This window comes from Rousettus aegyptiacus, unplaced genomic scaffold (assembly GCF_014176215.1).
Source record: "Rousettus aegyptiacus isolate mRouAeg1 unplaced genomic scaffold, mRouAeg1.p scaffold_m13_p_2, whole genome shotgun sequence".
In the NCBI taxonomy this organism is placed as follows: domain Eukaryota; kingdom Metazoa; phylum Chordata; class Mammalia; order Chiroptera; family Pteropodidae; genus Rousettus; species Rousettus aegyptiacus.
In genome coordinates, this window is record NW_023416295.1 from 120,863,572 (window position 1) to 120,881,177 (window position 17,606).

Here is a 17,606-nt window from a genome sequence, read left to right on the forward strand (position 1 = left end):
GAAGAAGTAATTGCTGTTAATTTATATGAAAATTTTTTTGAGAGTTCCCAGACCCCAAATTCAATATGTGTATGACTTTACTTCATTCACCACAACCCAAATGCTTAAATATGTCCAGTTTTACACTAAGGGGACACCCTTATGAGCTCTCTTTTGCTTTTCTGATACCTTAGGATTCACTTGCTAATGGATGCACAAAATCAAGATAAGAGGACAGATGCTTATAGACATGGTTCAAAACTAAGGCAGCTTGATGCTGGAGTACTGAGTGGTTCCGGGGGAGAAGCTTGGCAGGCCACCCTCACTGCAGCTCATGGCGCGTGTTGCCTTTATAATAGTTTGCTGCAAAAACGATAATTTTGCTTTTCATCTTTTCTGGTAAAAGTGAAAATCTACTTGAGATTTCTTTCAGTTAGCTTTGAAAACTGGTACTAAAATAGGTATTTTGCAAAAGTGAAGTGGCATAATGTGAACTTTTGAAAAGAGGCAGATAGGAATGTAGTAGGATACCTGTATTAGGCGGATATCTGTATTCTTTCTGAATACTTGCATCAGTCAGGTCTTTCAGTTGCAAGCAACAGAAAGCGACTCTGGCTGATTTAGCCAAGTAGGATTTTAAGAGGCTAAAGGAGGAGCTTCTGTTTACAGGTAGATCTGAAGACAGACATTTACTTCTGCTGTTTCCCAATACTTCTCTAAATGATAACAAAGGGCATTGGAAAAAAGATATAAACTCACAGGTTAAAGAGAATGAGAGGTCACAACAGAAGGAACCCCCCTCCCCCCTGCCGCCCCCCCCCACACATATACACACAAACACACTTTGATATCCAGCCCGGTTCAGCTCTCCAGCTACTCTTGCTGAGGATTAACCTAGGTAAAATTACTTTTTTATTGTAGAAGCCAGGTTTTCTATCTACTGTGTAGAAGTAGATAAAAGTCTACTGGATAATGATGAACCCCGCCGTGATTATTTCCCAAAATATATCGACCATATTTTCTAAAATCCAAATGGGGATATATGGCCTATGTGGAATTTGCCAGTTTTCAGCTTCCGGGAACTTTCTGGCACTTTAGGTCAAGGTTAGACAATTTTCCACCTTAGGAGTCCCAACTGCCCAAGGTAGAAGCCAGATACTCCTTTTTGCTGCCTTCCTACTATTCTTACAGGATGCTGGCATATGAGCAGTGAGAACTGATAACCAGACACACCCACGTGGGACTCTAATTCAGGAGTGAGGATGCAGGCACACACGGAGGACTACAGCAGGCCGAGGCTCCTGGATTTGGGGGTAGTAGTGAGGAAGATGTAGGACAGTGGGGTCTTTCCCGGAACAAGTCTATAATTTGATTTGGGCATTTGTTCCTGTGCAACAGCCTCTAAATCCATCTCTTTGGTTCTAAAGCGGCCCTACTTGCTTTCAGGTCAGCCTTTCAGTCAATGGCTTAGTTCCAAGTCATTCTATTATGTTTTAGAAAAACATTAACAGGTGGTTTCCCCCTCCCCCACCATTTATTTGTCCATGTTTAAAGATTTCTGCACATCATACCCGAAGTTTAACCAGGAAAAACTAAAACAAAAATTACACCGAGCATATTCACGTAATAAAATTCTATACAGCAGTGAATGTGTGTGTGTGGGGGGGGACTAGTTATATGTAAAAACCTGGATGACTCTCACAAAAGAAGCCAGACACACACACTTGCATGCTGAGTCCTTTTATAGGAAGTTAAAATGGCAGGCAAAATCAAACCTGTTATTCATCAGGATATTAATGAACTTTGGAGAGGCACAAGCCTCGCTTCTGGGATACTGATGATGTGCTTGCTATTTCTTGAGCTGGGTGGTATACACATAACTTTGTGAAAACTCTTGCACTCTTGATTTGTGTACTTTTCTGTATGTGTTTTACATGTCAACAAACTTTTTTTCCCTTGATGTATTTTTACTCCATATCTCTTATCAATATTTAATCTGACACACCACTGATAGTTTTACAAAACTATTACTCACTGCTAGTCCTCCAGAGTTAGTTTTTTTTAAGCTTAAAGAAAAAATATCAATACACAGGGGAATTCTAAGCATAGTCTATACCTAAGGATCGCATTTCAGTGTATTCAATGAAAGCAAAGATCAACTGAACAAGGTTTTCTATGCCAAGGAGTCCCCCTCAAAAGAAAGATTTCAATCTGGTGTTCAGAAAAACCGCACTCTTTTAGCCTCTCAGTTAAGACTTCCCCAATATCTTCTCACTTGCTACACAGGTATCTCCCAACTATGACTCTAAAAAACCCTGGCTTCATGAACAACGTCCTATGCCTGAGGCTTCATTTTCAAATCCACAAAAATGCAAATGAGATAACATTTTTTTAAAAAAGGTAGTTTCACATTACTTAATGCAACTCAGCTCTCTAGGGGGTAAATAACGATTAGAAAAAGAAAGAGAGGAATGCAAACACCACGGAGAATTAAACTGGAAGCAGACAAAGGTGGCCAGAGCTATCTTATTTATTATAAAGATACACGGTGAACAGACCTGTGTACTGAAGCCTGGAATGATACATGCCAAAATGTACAGTACTATACATAAAAGTGCATTGTCACGACGATATTAACAAAACATTTTCCTTCCAGAACTGTAAAAGCATCCCCCTTTATTTTCACCTCGGAGACAGGGAATATAATGGTAAGAGGCAGTACAGAGCCTTTAGGTGACCGCGAGAGGTGACAGCAGCACGTGAGTCGGGAGGGGAGGGGAGGGGAGGCAGAGTCACAGCTACAAGGAAAACAAGTCTGATGACTGACAAGGATGCAAGACAGGACAATACTGAGCACCGAGGAGCAGGAAGGTGGGGATGGAGATGAAGCTGGGGAATAGTGTTGGAAGTTTCAAAGCACTCAAATAGGCAGTAGGAATTGGGGACAGGAGCAAGGGAGGAGGGAGGAGGAAGGAGGAAGGAGGTGGACGGAGCAAGAAAGAGGGAACAGTAAAATGCAAGGCTACAACTCTGAAAATAGAAAGGCACTTTCACATGTACATACTACATATGTACATTGACACGATTAGGTAACAGTCACAAGCAGGAAGCTACCAGTACTGCAACTGATCAAACCAACAGGGAAGGACAACACCGATTTAATTACGTGGGCAGGAGTTACCTTCGAGCCTCTATGTAAATAGCAGTCTCTCCTGTTACACAGCCACTTACTCTAAACATCTATAATAACCATCACACGACACATTGAAATTGGATGAATGCTCTAAGGGGGGCATTCACAAATGCACGGTTTATACATTTTCTTTTACTAAACAGTTTCTAAGATAAGCTTTATGGAACCCAGTACAATTATTTAAACATACAAAAGTTTCCTACGTAATTTAAAGATACAGGTACCCATCTCTATTATATCACGTAGACGCTTTTTTTTTTTTTTTTAAAGTATACTATGGTAAGTGAAAACTCAATTTCCAGTTCGTTTTACTGATCTGAATGAAGCTATACCAGTCACCCTGCATCAACCCTGACTGACACCTCAGCCCAGCTGGAGGTTGGGTTTTCAGCTCAGGATGGTCTTGAGTAGGAAGCTTTATTTATACATGGGTAGAGTCTTCTAAACTGCTATGTGGCTCAGAGCCTCTGCGGTGGTAACTCAGAGCAAGACTCAGTACCAAGTGCAATTCCTACATTTGTGGCCTCTCACTATTTTGGTCAGGAATAAATGAGTGTCATCCCAGTTCTAAAGTTTTCTAAATCCCTCCACAGATCCATACTCTCTAACTTAGTATTGCAGAAGCTATAATTATCAAGGTTTCTTCAGTTTGTAGACTCCAGAGGCTATCTTTCCCAAATGCTAAGGAGACCACTAACCTCCCCCACTTTCCTCTTTTCCTTAAATTATAAGCCCATTTTGGAAATGGCTTAAGTACAATGACAAAAAATTCTTAACTGATACAATCTAACCCTCAGTGCTCTAGATCCATTGATGTTCATGCTCACTGCAATAGATTATGTGGGACCCCACTGTAGACTATTCCATGGGTGGCTCAAGGGGAATGGTCAAATTATGTCATGTGGAAATGTGCACAACTGATGAACAATAGCGTTGACACTGAACATGAACATAAGAGCTCTACAAAGGGCCATAAAACAGGTTGAAATCATTTACAGAGCACTCATTGGAAAATGTGTCGTAAGTTATCTTTTTCTCTATGGTAATCCATTCCTAACATCCTGACCCAAACCAAAAGGCCAGCTTGGTAAATCTACTTCAGTGAGTTCGATGGAGGGGACATGGACATACAGTATCAGTTGCGAATAGCTAGTCTTGTGTAAGTGGAGTCAGGTAATCTTTGTAGAACCATTATTTCCCCGTCATCGAAATGATCTCCTTCCCAAAATGCACATGCGGACTTGTAAGAGCCCTGAAACTGGAGGCAGAACATCTCAGGACTCTTTATTTATTCTCATCCCACTCCGTGTGCCTTCCCACCTCCCCTTTGCGTGCTATGTCCACAGCTGGAAAGCAGGCCAGGTGAAGCTGCTCAGCTTCTGAAGCTTTTAATGAGCTTACTGGGTGTTATTTTGGATCCTTTGTGAAGTGGCCGCCTTGTCTTATCTCTGGCAGCTGAAGATTTTTACTAAACAAATTGAGGGGAGGTGAGTTCCTTACTCATCCTGAGGTCACATCTTTCCCTGGGCATTGAACAAAAAAAAGAAAGAAAAAGAAAAGCCTCAGGGTGACAACAGGGGTTTAGGGAGAAGAGACAGAGACAGGTAAAGGGAGTGAAGGGTTAGTGCTAGGAGCTGTTTCCTGGAAGAAGGCACAGCCTCTGAGGCTCTGAGGGTCTAGAGCAGCATGTCCTCTGCCATGCTAGGCAGCAGAGTCCTGATTTGGTGGCAAAAAGGTAATCCTCATTCTATCACAGGTATAAACAAAGAGGAGACATAGGCGGATTACCAGGGAGAAGTCTGGAGAATTGAGCTTGGAGTAATATCTAAAAAGCTGAAGTTAAAGCTTATAAAAGACACCACCCCCACACCCCCGCCCTTGCTAAATAAATTCAGAATGCCTCTGCCCTTTCGATGCCCTCTGTTAACATCTTACTGTTCCATCAAAGGTGGAAACTGGTGTTTAAAAATCCTTTTTAATTTTTAAGAGATTTAAAGTTTCTCTTTCCCCCTCAATTACTTCCACCTTTATTCTTTGCTTCTGTTTCTCCATCCAGCAACAGAAAATTCAAAAACAAAGTGGAATCCAGAGAGAACTGAAAATTTAGGAAAGTTTAAATTTCCTAGGAAATTTGCAGATTGTTTAAAAGGGTTAGTGCTATTCAGTGCTCAGTCCTGGCTGTCCCCATGTGTCCAAGGTACTGAAAGACCACTAAAGCTCAAGAGAAATGGTGAGGGGCTGAACAAGATGCTGAGCTGGGCCTCCTTTTCAAAATGGGCCAAAAGGATAGTTCTGAAAATTAAGAGCTTTAAAACCTTACCATACCTGAAAATATTTGAAAAAAATTCACTATTCAATACATTTATGAAATTAGGCTGTAGGAAAGCAACCAGTAGCATGACAATATCTCAATTTGATCTGTCTGCATCAGAATGATTAGACTGACAAACTGAGGTAGAGATCAAAGTCATAATAATCTCATGACCTTGATTTTAGTACAGATCCTCATTCTTTCCTGCATGATGCATTCACCAATGGGCTGATAAAATCCACGCTATGTAATTCTTAGATGGGCATGCTGTTGGCTACCAGTTTGAAATTAAACCTAGAAGGAAATCAACGGTGGTCCAGAGGGGTTAGTTGTGGCCATCCATTATTTTTGAAGAAGAAGAAAAAAAAAGGTCTCTTCCTCAGGAAGTTCAATGATAGAGTTGATAAAATGCTCAAAGATTTACAGCTGATATAAGTTGCTGCTGGTGGGAGAACGGTGATTTGTACCTTAGGGAAAAAAAACCCATGAATTCAAAACAACCCTTTTAAGATAGAGAGAAATAAAGCATAAATATGTGCTAACTAAAAATTGTCTATGCGCTAGGATGTTAGAGAAAGAGGGCCCCTAACAGAGCTCAGGTGACCATGTGAATTATATAGAGACCACATGAGAAAAGAGAGTCATGGCTCCAGGGTGCAAAATTGGGAGGAAGTCATCCTCCCACCATGGCCAGCATGGCTCTTACTCTGGTACCAGTTCTAGGTTGGCTCAAAGAGTCAAAAGGAAAGGAAAGCTGGAGATTCCATTTAGGATCATTACACCTCTACACATGTTTAAAGGAACCAAGGTCATTTCGTCAGGAGAAGAGAAGGTTGAGTGAACCAAGGACTTGTGTGCTACTTGCTTTCTCCATTTCCACAGAGAACATAGAGATTTGGTGGAGGTGGAAATATTTTCTAGGCAGTTACTGAACAACAGATCTTGGAAGGAGTTTGTGGAGTAGTGTACCCAGAAAGTCTTTAAAATGAGAATGTTCTAGGATGGACTTGGGGCCCAATCAGGCTAATGGAAGGAGTCACGTGGATAGCTCAGGAGGAATCTCTCGCTCTCCCTCCTTTCCCCAGGTTCAGTTCAAGCAATAACTGCAGAATTTCCACCCCCTTCCGCTGAGTCTTCAACCTGGACCCAGGGAAATGACTTGATATGAAAGAGGCAACCATCCAACTCATTCAGGCCGTGGGCTGAAGGTCCCACTGTGACAAATGCAGGTCTTTATTCGCATGAGCTGAACCCTGCCCCTACATGGAATCAGAGGTGCTGTCAGCTACCAAACAATGCCACTGTCACTTTTCAGCCATCACCCCAAGTACCACAGACAAATACTGGTTATACTCCAAAGCCTGGAAATCAGATTCTTGTGCCTTTGGATCCAGACGTTTCTGACTCACCCAGGCTACACTAAACCTGAAGCACTGCATAATACGGAGAGCAAAGTGGTGTTGCCTTCATTACAAATGGTGCAGCATTGAATTTTCAAGTAAGTCTAAGTGTTTCTATTGTCTTTAAAATGACATACGTCCAGTTATTTAAAAAAAAAAATTACAAAATACAAATGCCCATGTTAAATTTAGCTAGTCTCAGACATTACATTCAAGAACATAGAAAAGCCAGAAGATCTCCAGTTATAAGCACAAAACTAAGGAAAGTTATGGACTGCTGACTTTTGTCACAAGTCCATTTTCTTTTTTTAATCACCTCCCCAAATGACCTTGCTCAGTTGGTTTTTACATTGTGCAAGACTTGTCTGTAGGACCCTGGGAAGGAGGTGCAGGTCCTATGGTAGGGTTTGTTTTTGGAAGAACAGCAGGTTTTGGACGTAGGGCTGGAGGCTTCAGCTGCACACCCATTCTCGGTGCTACCATAGGCTTGAAAGTACTCATTGTGTCACTGGAGGAGCTAGTGCTTCGTCGAATCTGAGGCTCTGAGCTCCTGAGGGCAACGTTGTGTAAAGGGCTGAGAGATTCTGTGGAAGTGGCTGGCATGGGAGAGTTTTTTACTTGTTCTAAGGTATCCAGAACCACGTCGGGGGCATGCTTTGCTGTACTCTGTCTCTCCAGTTCTCGAAGTTCATTTAAAGCGGTATTCATCGTCTCTTCAATATCCTGTTGTAAAATCATCAGAAAGAGAGAGAACAAATTGATAATTAACACCAATGTGTAGAAACCCATATCTCTTCATTTCAAAGCAAATAGTCCAGCAAAAGCATGAATGTTTCAATTTCATAGTTGATAGAGAGTGTATACACATAATGACATCTCGCATAATTATTTTGACTTTGAATGTCTCTAAGAGACCAAGATGCAATGGCTCATGGAGCCATTTATCAAACATTTGTTATTCTAAGGCACTACGTAGCCTTCTGGTAGTTTTTATATTACACGCTACCTTACTATATAGTATTCTTCTTTACTTTACAGTAAAAGGTAGCTTAAATTTAGATACTGCAACGACTTCTCAAGAAATAAAAGTGAACTGAAGATATCAGGCTTCTTTCATTCATGTAACAAAGTACGTACTTGGCTAATTCCTAGCAATTCTTCAAAAACCACTGCAAGCGTTCCCCTGGTGATCTTGACTAGATCTCAATGGAAGAGGTACTGCTCCTTAGAAGGCATTTTTGTAATATGATGTATGTGTATGTTTTAAAATGACACCATTAAGGGGGTGGCAGTATTAGTATTTGATGGGCAGAGGCCAGGCATACTAGATATCTTGCAAATGTCCTAGATAGTTTACATGCAATGAACTGTCCCATATCTTATTCAACTTTTGAATGTCCTCTGGACATTTATTAAGTGAAAATCCCTTTGTCATAATCTGATCCAAGAACCTAATTCTTTCTTATATGTAAACACAAAATATTTTTTTCGTGGTGTTAACTTTTCTAGGAATGCAACTATCATGTAAACTATAGTGTTATGATTGGGACTGACCAAGAATTGTCCACCATTTTAGAAAAATCACATCATTAATGGGAACACATTTCACAGAATTTGAGTTAAGACTAACAATACTCTTACATCAATGTGCATTTAAAAAAAATTATTTTATTATTAGTTTCAAGTATACAGTACATTGGTTAGACATTTATATAGTTTATAAAATGATCCCACTAATTGTTCTTTCTCTCCTCTGGCTCTCCACCTAGCCATTACATTAATGCAAACTGCATTCCCTATGCTGTGCTCCCCATCCCCATGACCATCTGTCAACTACAAATTTGTATTTCTTTAACTCTTCACCCTATTCTCCCAGCCTCCCAATCCCCATCCCCTTTGACTCTCTTGATATTGTCCTCTATAGTTGTTTTTGATTCATTTATTCTTTTTGTTCCTTAGATTCCACATATAAGTGAAATCATATGGTATTTATCTTTTTCTGTATGACTTACTTCACCCAGCATAATAACTTCTAGGTCCATCCATGTCATTGCAAATGGTAGGATTTCATTTTTTTTAGTGGCTGAGTAATATTTCATCATATATATGAACCATAACTTCTTTATCCAATCATCTGTTGACAGGCATTTAGGTTGTTCCATATCTTGGCTATTGTAAATTCTGTTGCCATGAATACCGGGATGCATCGATCTTTACAAATTAGTGTTTTGGTTTTCCTTGGATAAATACCCAGTAGTGCAACTGCTGGGTCAAAAGGTATACCCATTTTTAATTTTTTGAGAAATCTCCAGATTGTTTTCCATAGTGGCTGTACCAATTTGTATTCCCCCTGACAGTGTATGAGAGTTCCCTTTTCTCTGGAACACTTGCTGTTCTTTTGATTTATTGATGATAGCCATTCTGACAAATGTGAGGAGATATCTCATTGTGGTTTTAATTTGCATTTCTCTGATGATTAGTGACCTTGAGCATCTTTTTATATGTCTATTGGCCATCTGTATTTTGGAAGAATATCTGTTCAGGTCTTCTGCCTATCTTGAGTTGTGTGATTCTTTATATATTTTGGATATTAACCTCTTATCAGATGTATCATAAGCGACTATCTTCTCCCATTCAGTTGGTTGTCTTTGTTTTGTTGATGGTTTCCTTTGCTGTACAAAAGCTTTTAGTCTGATATAGTTCATTTGTTTATCTTTTCTTTTCTTTCCCTTGCCTGAAAAGATATATCCAAAAAGAAATTACTGTTAGCAATATCAGAGAGTTTATTGCCTATGTTTTCTTCTAGAAGTTTTATGGTTTCCAGTCTTACATTTAAGTCTTTAATCCACTTTTGAGTCTATTCTTGTATATAAGAAGGTGGTCCAATTTCTTTTTTTTTTTTTGCATGTATCTGTCCAATTTTCCCAGCACCATTTATTGAAGAGACTGTCTTTATCTCATTGTGTATTCTTTTGTCATGTATTAAGTGAGCGTATAGGCGTGGATTTATTTCTGGGCTATTTTGTTCCATTGATCACTGTATCTATTTTTATGACAATACCATGCCGTTCCAAACTGTAGACTTGCAGTATAGTTTGATATCAGGTAGTGTGATACCTCCAACTTTGTTCTTCTTTCTCAAGATTGCCATGGCTATTCAGGGTCTTTTATGGTTCCATATAAATTTTAGAATTACTTGTTCAGGCTCTCTGAAAAATGCCATTGCTATTTTAATAGGGATTGCATTGAATCTATAGATTGCTTCGGGTACTATGGCCATTTTAATGATGTTGATTCTTCCTACCCATGAGCATGGTATATGCCTCCATTTATTTGTATCTTCTTCAATTTCTTTTTTTAATGACTTATAATTTTCTGAGAACAAGTCTTTTACTACCTTGGTTAATTTGATTCCCAGGTATTTTATTGTTTTTGATGCAATTGTAAATGAGGTTATTTTGTTAATTTCTCTTTCTGCAAATTCATCATTGGTGTAAAAAAATGCCACCGACTTCTACATATTAATTTTGTAGCCTGCTACTTTACTGAATTCATCAATCAGTTCTAGCAGTTGTTTTGGTGGAATCTTCATGGTTGTCTCTATATAGTATCGTGTCATAGGCAAATAATGAAAGTTTTACTTCTTCCTTTCCAGTTCGGATATCGTTCATTTCTTTCTTGTCTGATTGCTGTGGTTAAGACTTCCAAACACAATGTTGAAGAGGAGTGGTGAAAGTGGGCATCCTTGTCTTGTTCCTGATCTTAAGGAAAATGCTTTTAGCCTTTCCCCATTGAGTATGATGTTAGCTATAGGTCTGCCATATATGGCCTTTATTATATTGAGGTATGTTCCCTCTATTCCCACTTTGCTGAGAGTTTTTATCATAAATGGATGCTGTATTTTGTTGAACACTTTTCTTGCATTTATTGACACGATCGTATGGTTTTTATCTTTCAATTTGTTAATGTGGTGTATCACATTAATTGATTTGCGGATATTGTACCAACCTTGCATACCAGGAATAAATCCAACTTGATCATGGTGTATGATATTTTTAATGTATTGCTGAATTCAGTTTGCTAATATTTTGTTGAGTATTTCTGTATCAATGTTTGTAAGAGATATCAGCCTATAGTTTTCTTTTTTTGCAATGTCTTTGTCTGGTTTTGGCATCAAGGTAATGGTGGCATCATAAAAGGAGTTAGGGAGCCTTTTTTTTTTTTTGAATTTTTTTGGAACAGTCTGGGAAGAATAGGTATAAATTCTTCTTTGAATGTTTGGTAAAATTCGTCTATGAAGCCATCAGGTCCAGGACTTTTGTTTTTTGGGATCAATGTGCATTTTTAATTGTATTTATGGTGATTCCACATGTCGGTGAAAGCGTCTCACTATTTCATTTGTCTTTAGTGTATTTAAGCCTTAACTGAAATACATTTGTTTTAATATTTATTTACTTTTATTTTTCCTTTATATTATGTTCAGAGATTTATATATATTTTTAAATTAGGTGTGCCACCTATCAATTTATTTCATATACTAAAGAGAGAATAACAAAATATTTGTCTCAAAAAGGTGGAGTGTGCTTCATCAATGGATGAATGGATAAGCAAAATTTTGTATATGCATACAATGGAATATTATTAGGCTCTAAAAAAGTAAGGAGATCCTGCCACATGCTAGAACATGGATAAACTTTGAGAATATTATGTTATATGAAATAAGCCAGTCACAAAAAGACAATTACTGTATAATTCCTTTTATATAAGGTAGTCGCACTCATAGAAGCAGAAAGTAGAATGGTGGTAGCCAAAGGCTATGGGGAGGAGCAAAAGGGGAGCTGTTCTTCAATGGGTATACACTTTTGATTTTACAAGATGAAAAAGTTCTGAATATCTGTTTCACAATGTGAATATACTTTACTAAACTTTACAGTCAAAAATGGTTAGGAATGTTAAAATTGGTTACACATACACACATGAGGTGGGGTATTGTGTGAGTTAGGGTAGATGGAGAATGACTGTGCTGGTCTGCTCCAAAGGCTCTTCTTTCACTCACCTGGAACATAACCCACATGAAACTGTACAGTGGTAACCGATTTCCACATCCATTTCCCTCACTGGATTGTTAGCACCTTCAGGCAGCAGCTGGCTATTGAATTAACTTTGCATTCATAAAGTCTAGCATAGGACCTGGCATACAGTAAATGCTCAATCAAGATTTGCTAAATGAATACACCAAGATATGATGATCACATATGGATACTGTAGTTTTTTTTAAAAAAACCTCCATCAGGGATTCCATTGATTTGTTAAATAAAATAATTTGTATTTTTTTTTTTTTTTTTGTATGAACACCATGATGGCAGGCTTAGTTGTCCTCATGGGAAAATCTGAAGATGAGATATGGAAAGATAAATAATGAACACAGCTGGAAGCCATTTTGTGAGGATGACATCACTTTTCAAGTGATTACTTTCATATGTGACTTCCATTTGATGCTAAGCATATGGATTTGTTTCTTATAACAAGTATTTGCCCCAGAGAAAATGTACGGAGCTGTGTTTATCTGTTGAATTTTTGTTTTTATGATTTACAATGAAAGATTTCCTGGTTCTAGAATCAAAAGGGTTAAATAGATTTTATATTATGTCTTCCCACCCCAAGCTCCTAATTCCCTATCTCTCTAACCTAAATCCTATTTCACCTGCTTCTTATAAGCAGTGATATTATGAATTTCTCGAATCATTATTCAGCTATAGTTAAATATCACTGGTTTTAAATAGGCCTCAAAGGGCCCCCCTGTTTTATAGCACTTCAAACAGAGAAAACCCAAAAGGTCAAAAGTCATTTTGATTTTTTGCAGAAAAATTGTTGTGTACTTAAAATTGGTTTAATTTTTAAAAAACACATTAAACTCCTCACATAACTTAGTTTGTTATCTAAATTTTTTTTGAGTTAGGACACTGAAAGTGGCTTAGAAATTTGTCATTTCAATACAGGTTTCCTTGGGAGCTTTTTTTTTTTTTTTAAAAATGCATCTTTAACACTTTCCCATGTTTGTTTTGTTTATTTCTCATTCCCTTCCTATTTAGTTTTTAAGCTTAAGTGATAGCTGAAAGATGCTTTAGATCACTCAAATGGCAAACCTTGAATCTAGTCACCTCCTTTGTAACTGGCTATACACACAATTTTCTAATGGCCTATGCTGCAAAAAGAGCTAGAGGATAAAAATGGTAGAACTATGGGAAGATCCATGAATACTGTTTTACAGGTACTTTTACTCTGTCAATTCTAATCGTTAGGAAAAACTACAAAGCCCTTCTATGCAGTCACTGTGGAGAAGATGAGCATGCATCCAGGAAAGACATAGGATCCAGACTTGCTGTTCTTCAAATATCTAACCATTGTTTCTCATATCATTTATTGACTAATCCATCATTTCTTGAGGTGAAAGTATCATCTTTATCATACACTAATATTTTTGTTTCTGGGCTCTGCATTCTGTTCCATCTGTCTATTTTACTATCTTTAGCATGCGTTTACAATCTGGTAGGGCTAGTGCTTCCTCATTATTCATCTTTGCAAAATTTTCCTGACTATTAAACAATGATATACTTGAATGCCCTGAGTCCTACATTTCTGCCATGTCTCTGTTTAAATCAATATAAAACCTAATGTACTTGGGCCCTTCCATTAATAGATGGTTCTTCAAAAGAGAATCAAAGTTAGGTCTTAAATTAAAGAATGAGCTAATTTCCTTTCTGTTTTCATTAGTTTGTTCTATACAAAAAGTCCTCCATACCTCCCTCATCACACCATAGGTACTTAGAACGCACTAGTCCATTAAAAGCATCCTACCTGAGCGATTGTTTCTGGGTCCAGTGGCTTGTGGTCATTGAAGCCTGTGTATTGCCCCGATGATGTGGACCTTCTAATAGGAGGGCTGTCAATTTTCTTGAGGGAGTCGTGCCGGCTGATGTTGGTCAGACTGCCGTGGCCGGGCCGGCGCCTCCTCTCCGGACTGTCATTGTTGAGGCCACGGTTCTGCAGCAGGCCCCGGGGGTGACTGGCCAGGTTTGGGGACCCCAGATCAACTGAAGAGTTGGAAAGAGCATGTGGGGGATGGAGGGGGCAATGACCATCACTGGTCCGGCCAGGACGCCTTACTGGAGGGGGTGGCTCTCCTCTTTTTCTTTGTCTAGACATACAAAGAGAAAAAGTCGGAGAGAGAACAGGACAGCTTATTACACTGGGTAATCATGCAGGGCTGTGGGTACCCGTGACTACTCACAGCCCCCTGGAGAAGTGAACGTTCAGGAGTCTGATGACCAGGCCCCACCTACCTGGACAAATAGCCATCAGGATGGCGGTCTGTTGGGGAGTTCATGTCCTTGGACGAAGACTTGTCTTCAGTGACTGGCCCACTGCTGGCCTCACTGTCGGCTTTTTGGCTCAGAGTGTCTGAAAATGTATCATCCCTGAAATAATGAGAACCAAGAGTCAGAGTCTCTTGCGAGATGAATGGGATACAAAATAATAAGTGATGGCATTTATGTACGAAAATCTCTTAACATAACTTCGTCCATTATAAAAATAATACAACTACACTGCAGATAAATTGGAAAATTCAGATATACAAAAAAGAGTGAAAAAAACAATCACCTATACTATAACATTTAGAAACAACTACTGTTAGAATTAAAAAAAATATCCTTATACACTTATTTTTTTCCTATGCCTAGGATACATATCTAGGCTTAAGTGTATATGTATATATATATAACTATATACATATATACATATATATAGGATTTATGCTATACTTAGGCTTATGTACTTTAGATACGTATGACTGCATGTCTATACACACACACATAATATTTCTTGGATTATGAGATACATATTTTAACATTTCTAAAAATTAGGATGAATCATTTAATCATTGTATATATTTTATATGGTATGGTTCTCTTTTCCTTGAAAAACTGCTCTAAATTGGTGCTGCATTGTGAAATACTATATTCACAAAATAGGGATTATACTGTATATATCATTTTATAACCTGTTTCTTCCACTTAATATATTTTGAATATCTTCCAATCTCTTTAAATATTTTTGAAATTAGAGCTTTCTCATCAGCAAAATTAAAAAAGAAAAAAAAAAAAAAGAAGCCTGGAGATGATCCTTTTTAGACTTCAGGGCAGTATCTTCTGTTTTCGGAATCTGGAATTGAAATGGCCGACAGACATAAAAGAAGAGCACTGCTGTTCTTGGAATTGGCAGTGTCACTTCAGCTATTAAAGCTATTCTCTGCACAGGTTCCAAGTATCCAAAAGCTTCGAAAGGTGTCTCTCATTAGTCCTTGCTCCCAACCTCCTGGAAGAGTCTGGGAAATGAAAACCTGCTGGTGCTGAAGTTCTGACAGCAAGCAAGACCCACTAGCAAGGTGAAGAACTGTGGCCAGCTCACAAGTTTTAGCTCTGTAATCCCGCTTGTTCTTTTCTCACAAGACCAAGATCAGTATAAGAACAATGGCTGGAGCCTCCTCTTGCGGGAGCACCCTGGTGATTGACGCTGGGACTACTCACATATCTTGCACCACTATGTACTGGTGAGGCACAAGCCCGTCAATCCCATTGTGTCTCCCTTCCCACCAGTCCTCGGATGCGCGGTGATAAAGCAGCAAGGAGGCTCCCTTCTTGAAGGACAGTTCTCTGGCAGATCGCCCGACATAGTCAAACTTGGCTATGGCTTCTATTGGCTCACATTCTACAAAGAACACATGAGAAAGCGGTGAGAGACAGGGTTGTTAGGGAGGCATAATACACTATCTGAAAGGTCTACATGAGGCCTTAGAAATAAAAGAGGTCATTTTAACATCCAGACAGAACAAGGGAATAAACAAATCATCAAGGCAGGAGAAAAAGAGGCTGTTAAAAGGGATACAGAAAAACATTCTTTGGCTGTCATCGGTTTTTCAGGCAAAGAAAAATTGAACAGTAGAGCTTAATTTCCACAGCCTCTTAGAGATATAATGACAGTCTAATAAAAAATATTTTAAACTTTGCAAGATGATGCATAAGATATCTCCTTGTTTTGTAATATCCTCCACATAGTTCCAATATTATTTTGACATTGATGGAGTTCCCTTGCAATGTGTTAATACATTTATAACACAGAAAAATCACTATCCTAGAACACTAGGAAATTTGTTTTACTTGCGTATTTTTTTAAAAATTCAAGTTTACAAAGATTGTCACATTAAATACTATTTAAATATATTTAATTTCCTCATCTCCTTTTTAAGCATTATCAAATTTTCAAGCTACCATCAACAGTAAAGACAACTTTGTTTTCTCTAGTATCAGTAAAAATTCTAGATATTACTTGTGAAACAAGCATAACTTAAAGCTGCCCTGTACCCAAATTAAAGGACCAGATTCAGAAATTATATTTTCTATGGATCAAAAGATACCAAAGGGAATTATGGTGAGCGAAAAAACCCAATCTCAAAAGGGCACATACTGTATGGTTCCACTTATATGGTATGCTTGAAATGATGTAATAATCGAGATAGAGAACAGATTTAATGATTGCCAGAGGCTGGTGTGGGTGACAGAAGGAAATGGCTATGGCTCTAATAGGGCAGCAAAAGGCATTCTTGTGATTAAACTGTTATCTTGACTTCGGTCGTAGACACGCAGATCTACGCATGTGATAAAACTGTATAGAACTAAGTAAACACACACAAATGAGTATATGTAAAACTGGTGAAATGTGAATGTGGTGGATGCATTCGATTCAATACTGATTTCCGGGCTGTGATATTACACTCTAGTACATATAAGATATTACCATTGGGGGAAACTGGGAGAAGGGGATATAGGATCTTCCTGTATTATTTCTCATAATGGCATGCGAATCTACAATAATTTCAAAATAGAGTGAAAAAGAGACTGAACCGAGCCTAGAACTGGAATTTCAGCTCTAATGTAATATTGATGGCAAATAAGAGGACAAAACCACTCTGAGAGGTGCTTTCTGTGATTCAGCTTATTGCAAAATGCCCTTTAATTTGGGGCCTTATGATCTTTCTTCTCCTCTCCTGCCATCGCCTCATCTTCATCCCTGCTCTCGACCATAGGTGAATAAATTTGTAATCAATAATAAACAGAACTAAAAGAGCCAATACAAGTGCTATACGCTTAGAAAAACATATCTGTGCAATAAGCAATACCTCATTTGCTAAAAACTGAGCATGTATTAGTTTCCAAATGCTCTGGAATATATATGTATGCATAATAGATTAAAACCCACCTATCTGTCAAATATTTTCTCAGGAAATTGTCTTCTGTTTCCCTTGGTCGCAAACCTTCTCATTTAAAAGAGTTAACTTTTCCCCAAAATTTATTGCCATATCTTTTGTTGTACTTATAAGGAATAACTGCATAAGAAATTCTGGGATAGCCAGCTAAGCTTCTTTCTTACTTGATAAATTCAGGTATTCTCTGGGACATATAAGGCAAAAGCATAATAATCAACAAACGTTGAAAGAACTTAGGGTCTGCATTCTGAAAACCTGGGTGAATGTCAACTATACATTTAAAATAAAGACAAAAACATGCCCCATCTTTTTGCTAGTGGATACTGTCAAAGGTGAATAATGTTTCATATTGCAAAACTACAACACTATAATCTGCATGTTAAAATATATGTAGCAAAT

General features: G+C 38.3%; 1 protein-coding gene across 2 annotated transcripts in view; it reads right to left on the reverse strand.

Moving 5' to 3' along the window:
- Positions 1 to 2,491: 2,491 nt before the first annotated feature.
- SRGAP1 (SLIT-ROBO Rho GTPase activating protein 1) overlaps positions 2,492 to 17,606 on the reverse strand; it is a 228,488-nt gene continuing 213,373 nt past the window's right edge. For both annotated transcript variants that reach the window (XM_016139894.2, XM_016139893.2), the window contains exons 19-22: positions 15,472 to 15,652; positions 14,227 to 14,361; positions 13,742 to 14,081; positions 2,492 to 7,606 (exon numbers count right to left, since the gene is read on the reverse strand). In XM_016139894.2, the coding sequence (XP_015995380.2) occupies positions 7,229 to 7,606; positions 13,742 to 14,081; positions 14,227 to 14,361; positions 15,472 to 15,652 (1,034 nt within the window). In that variant the 3' untranslated portion in view covers positions 2,492 to 7,228. The remainder of the gene's footprint in view (positions 7,607 to 13,741; positions 14,082 to 14,226; positions 14,362 to 15,471; positions 15,653 to 17,606) is intronic.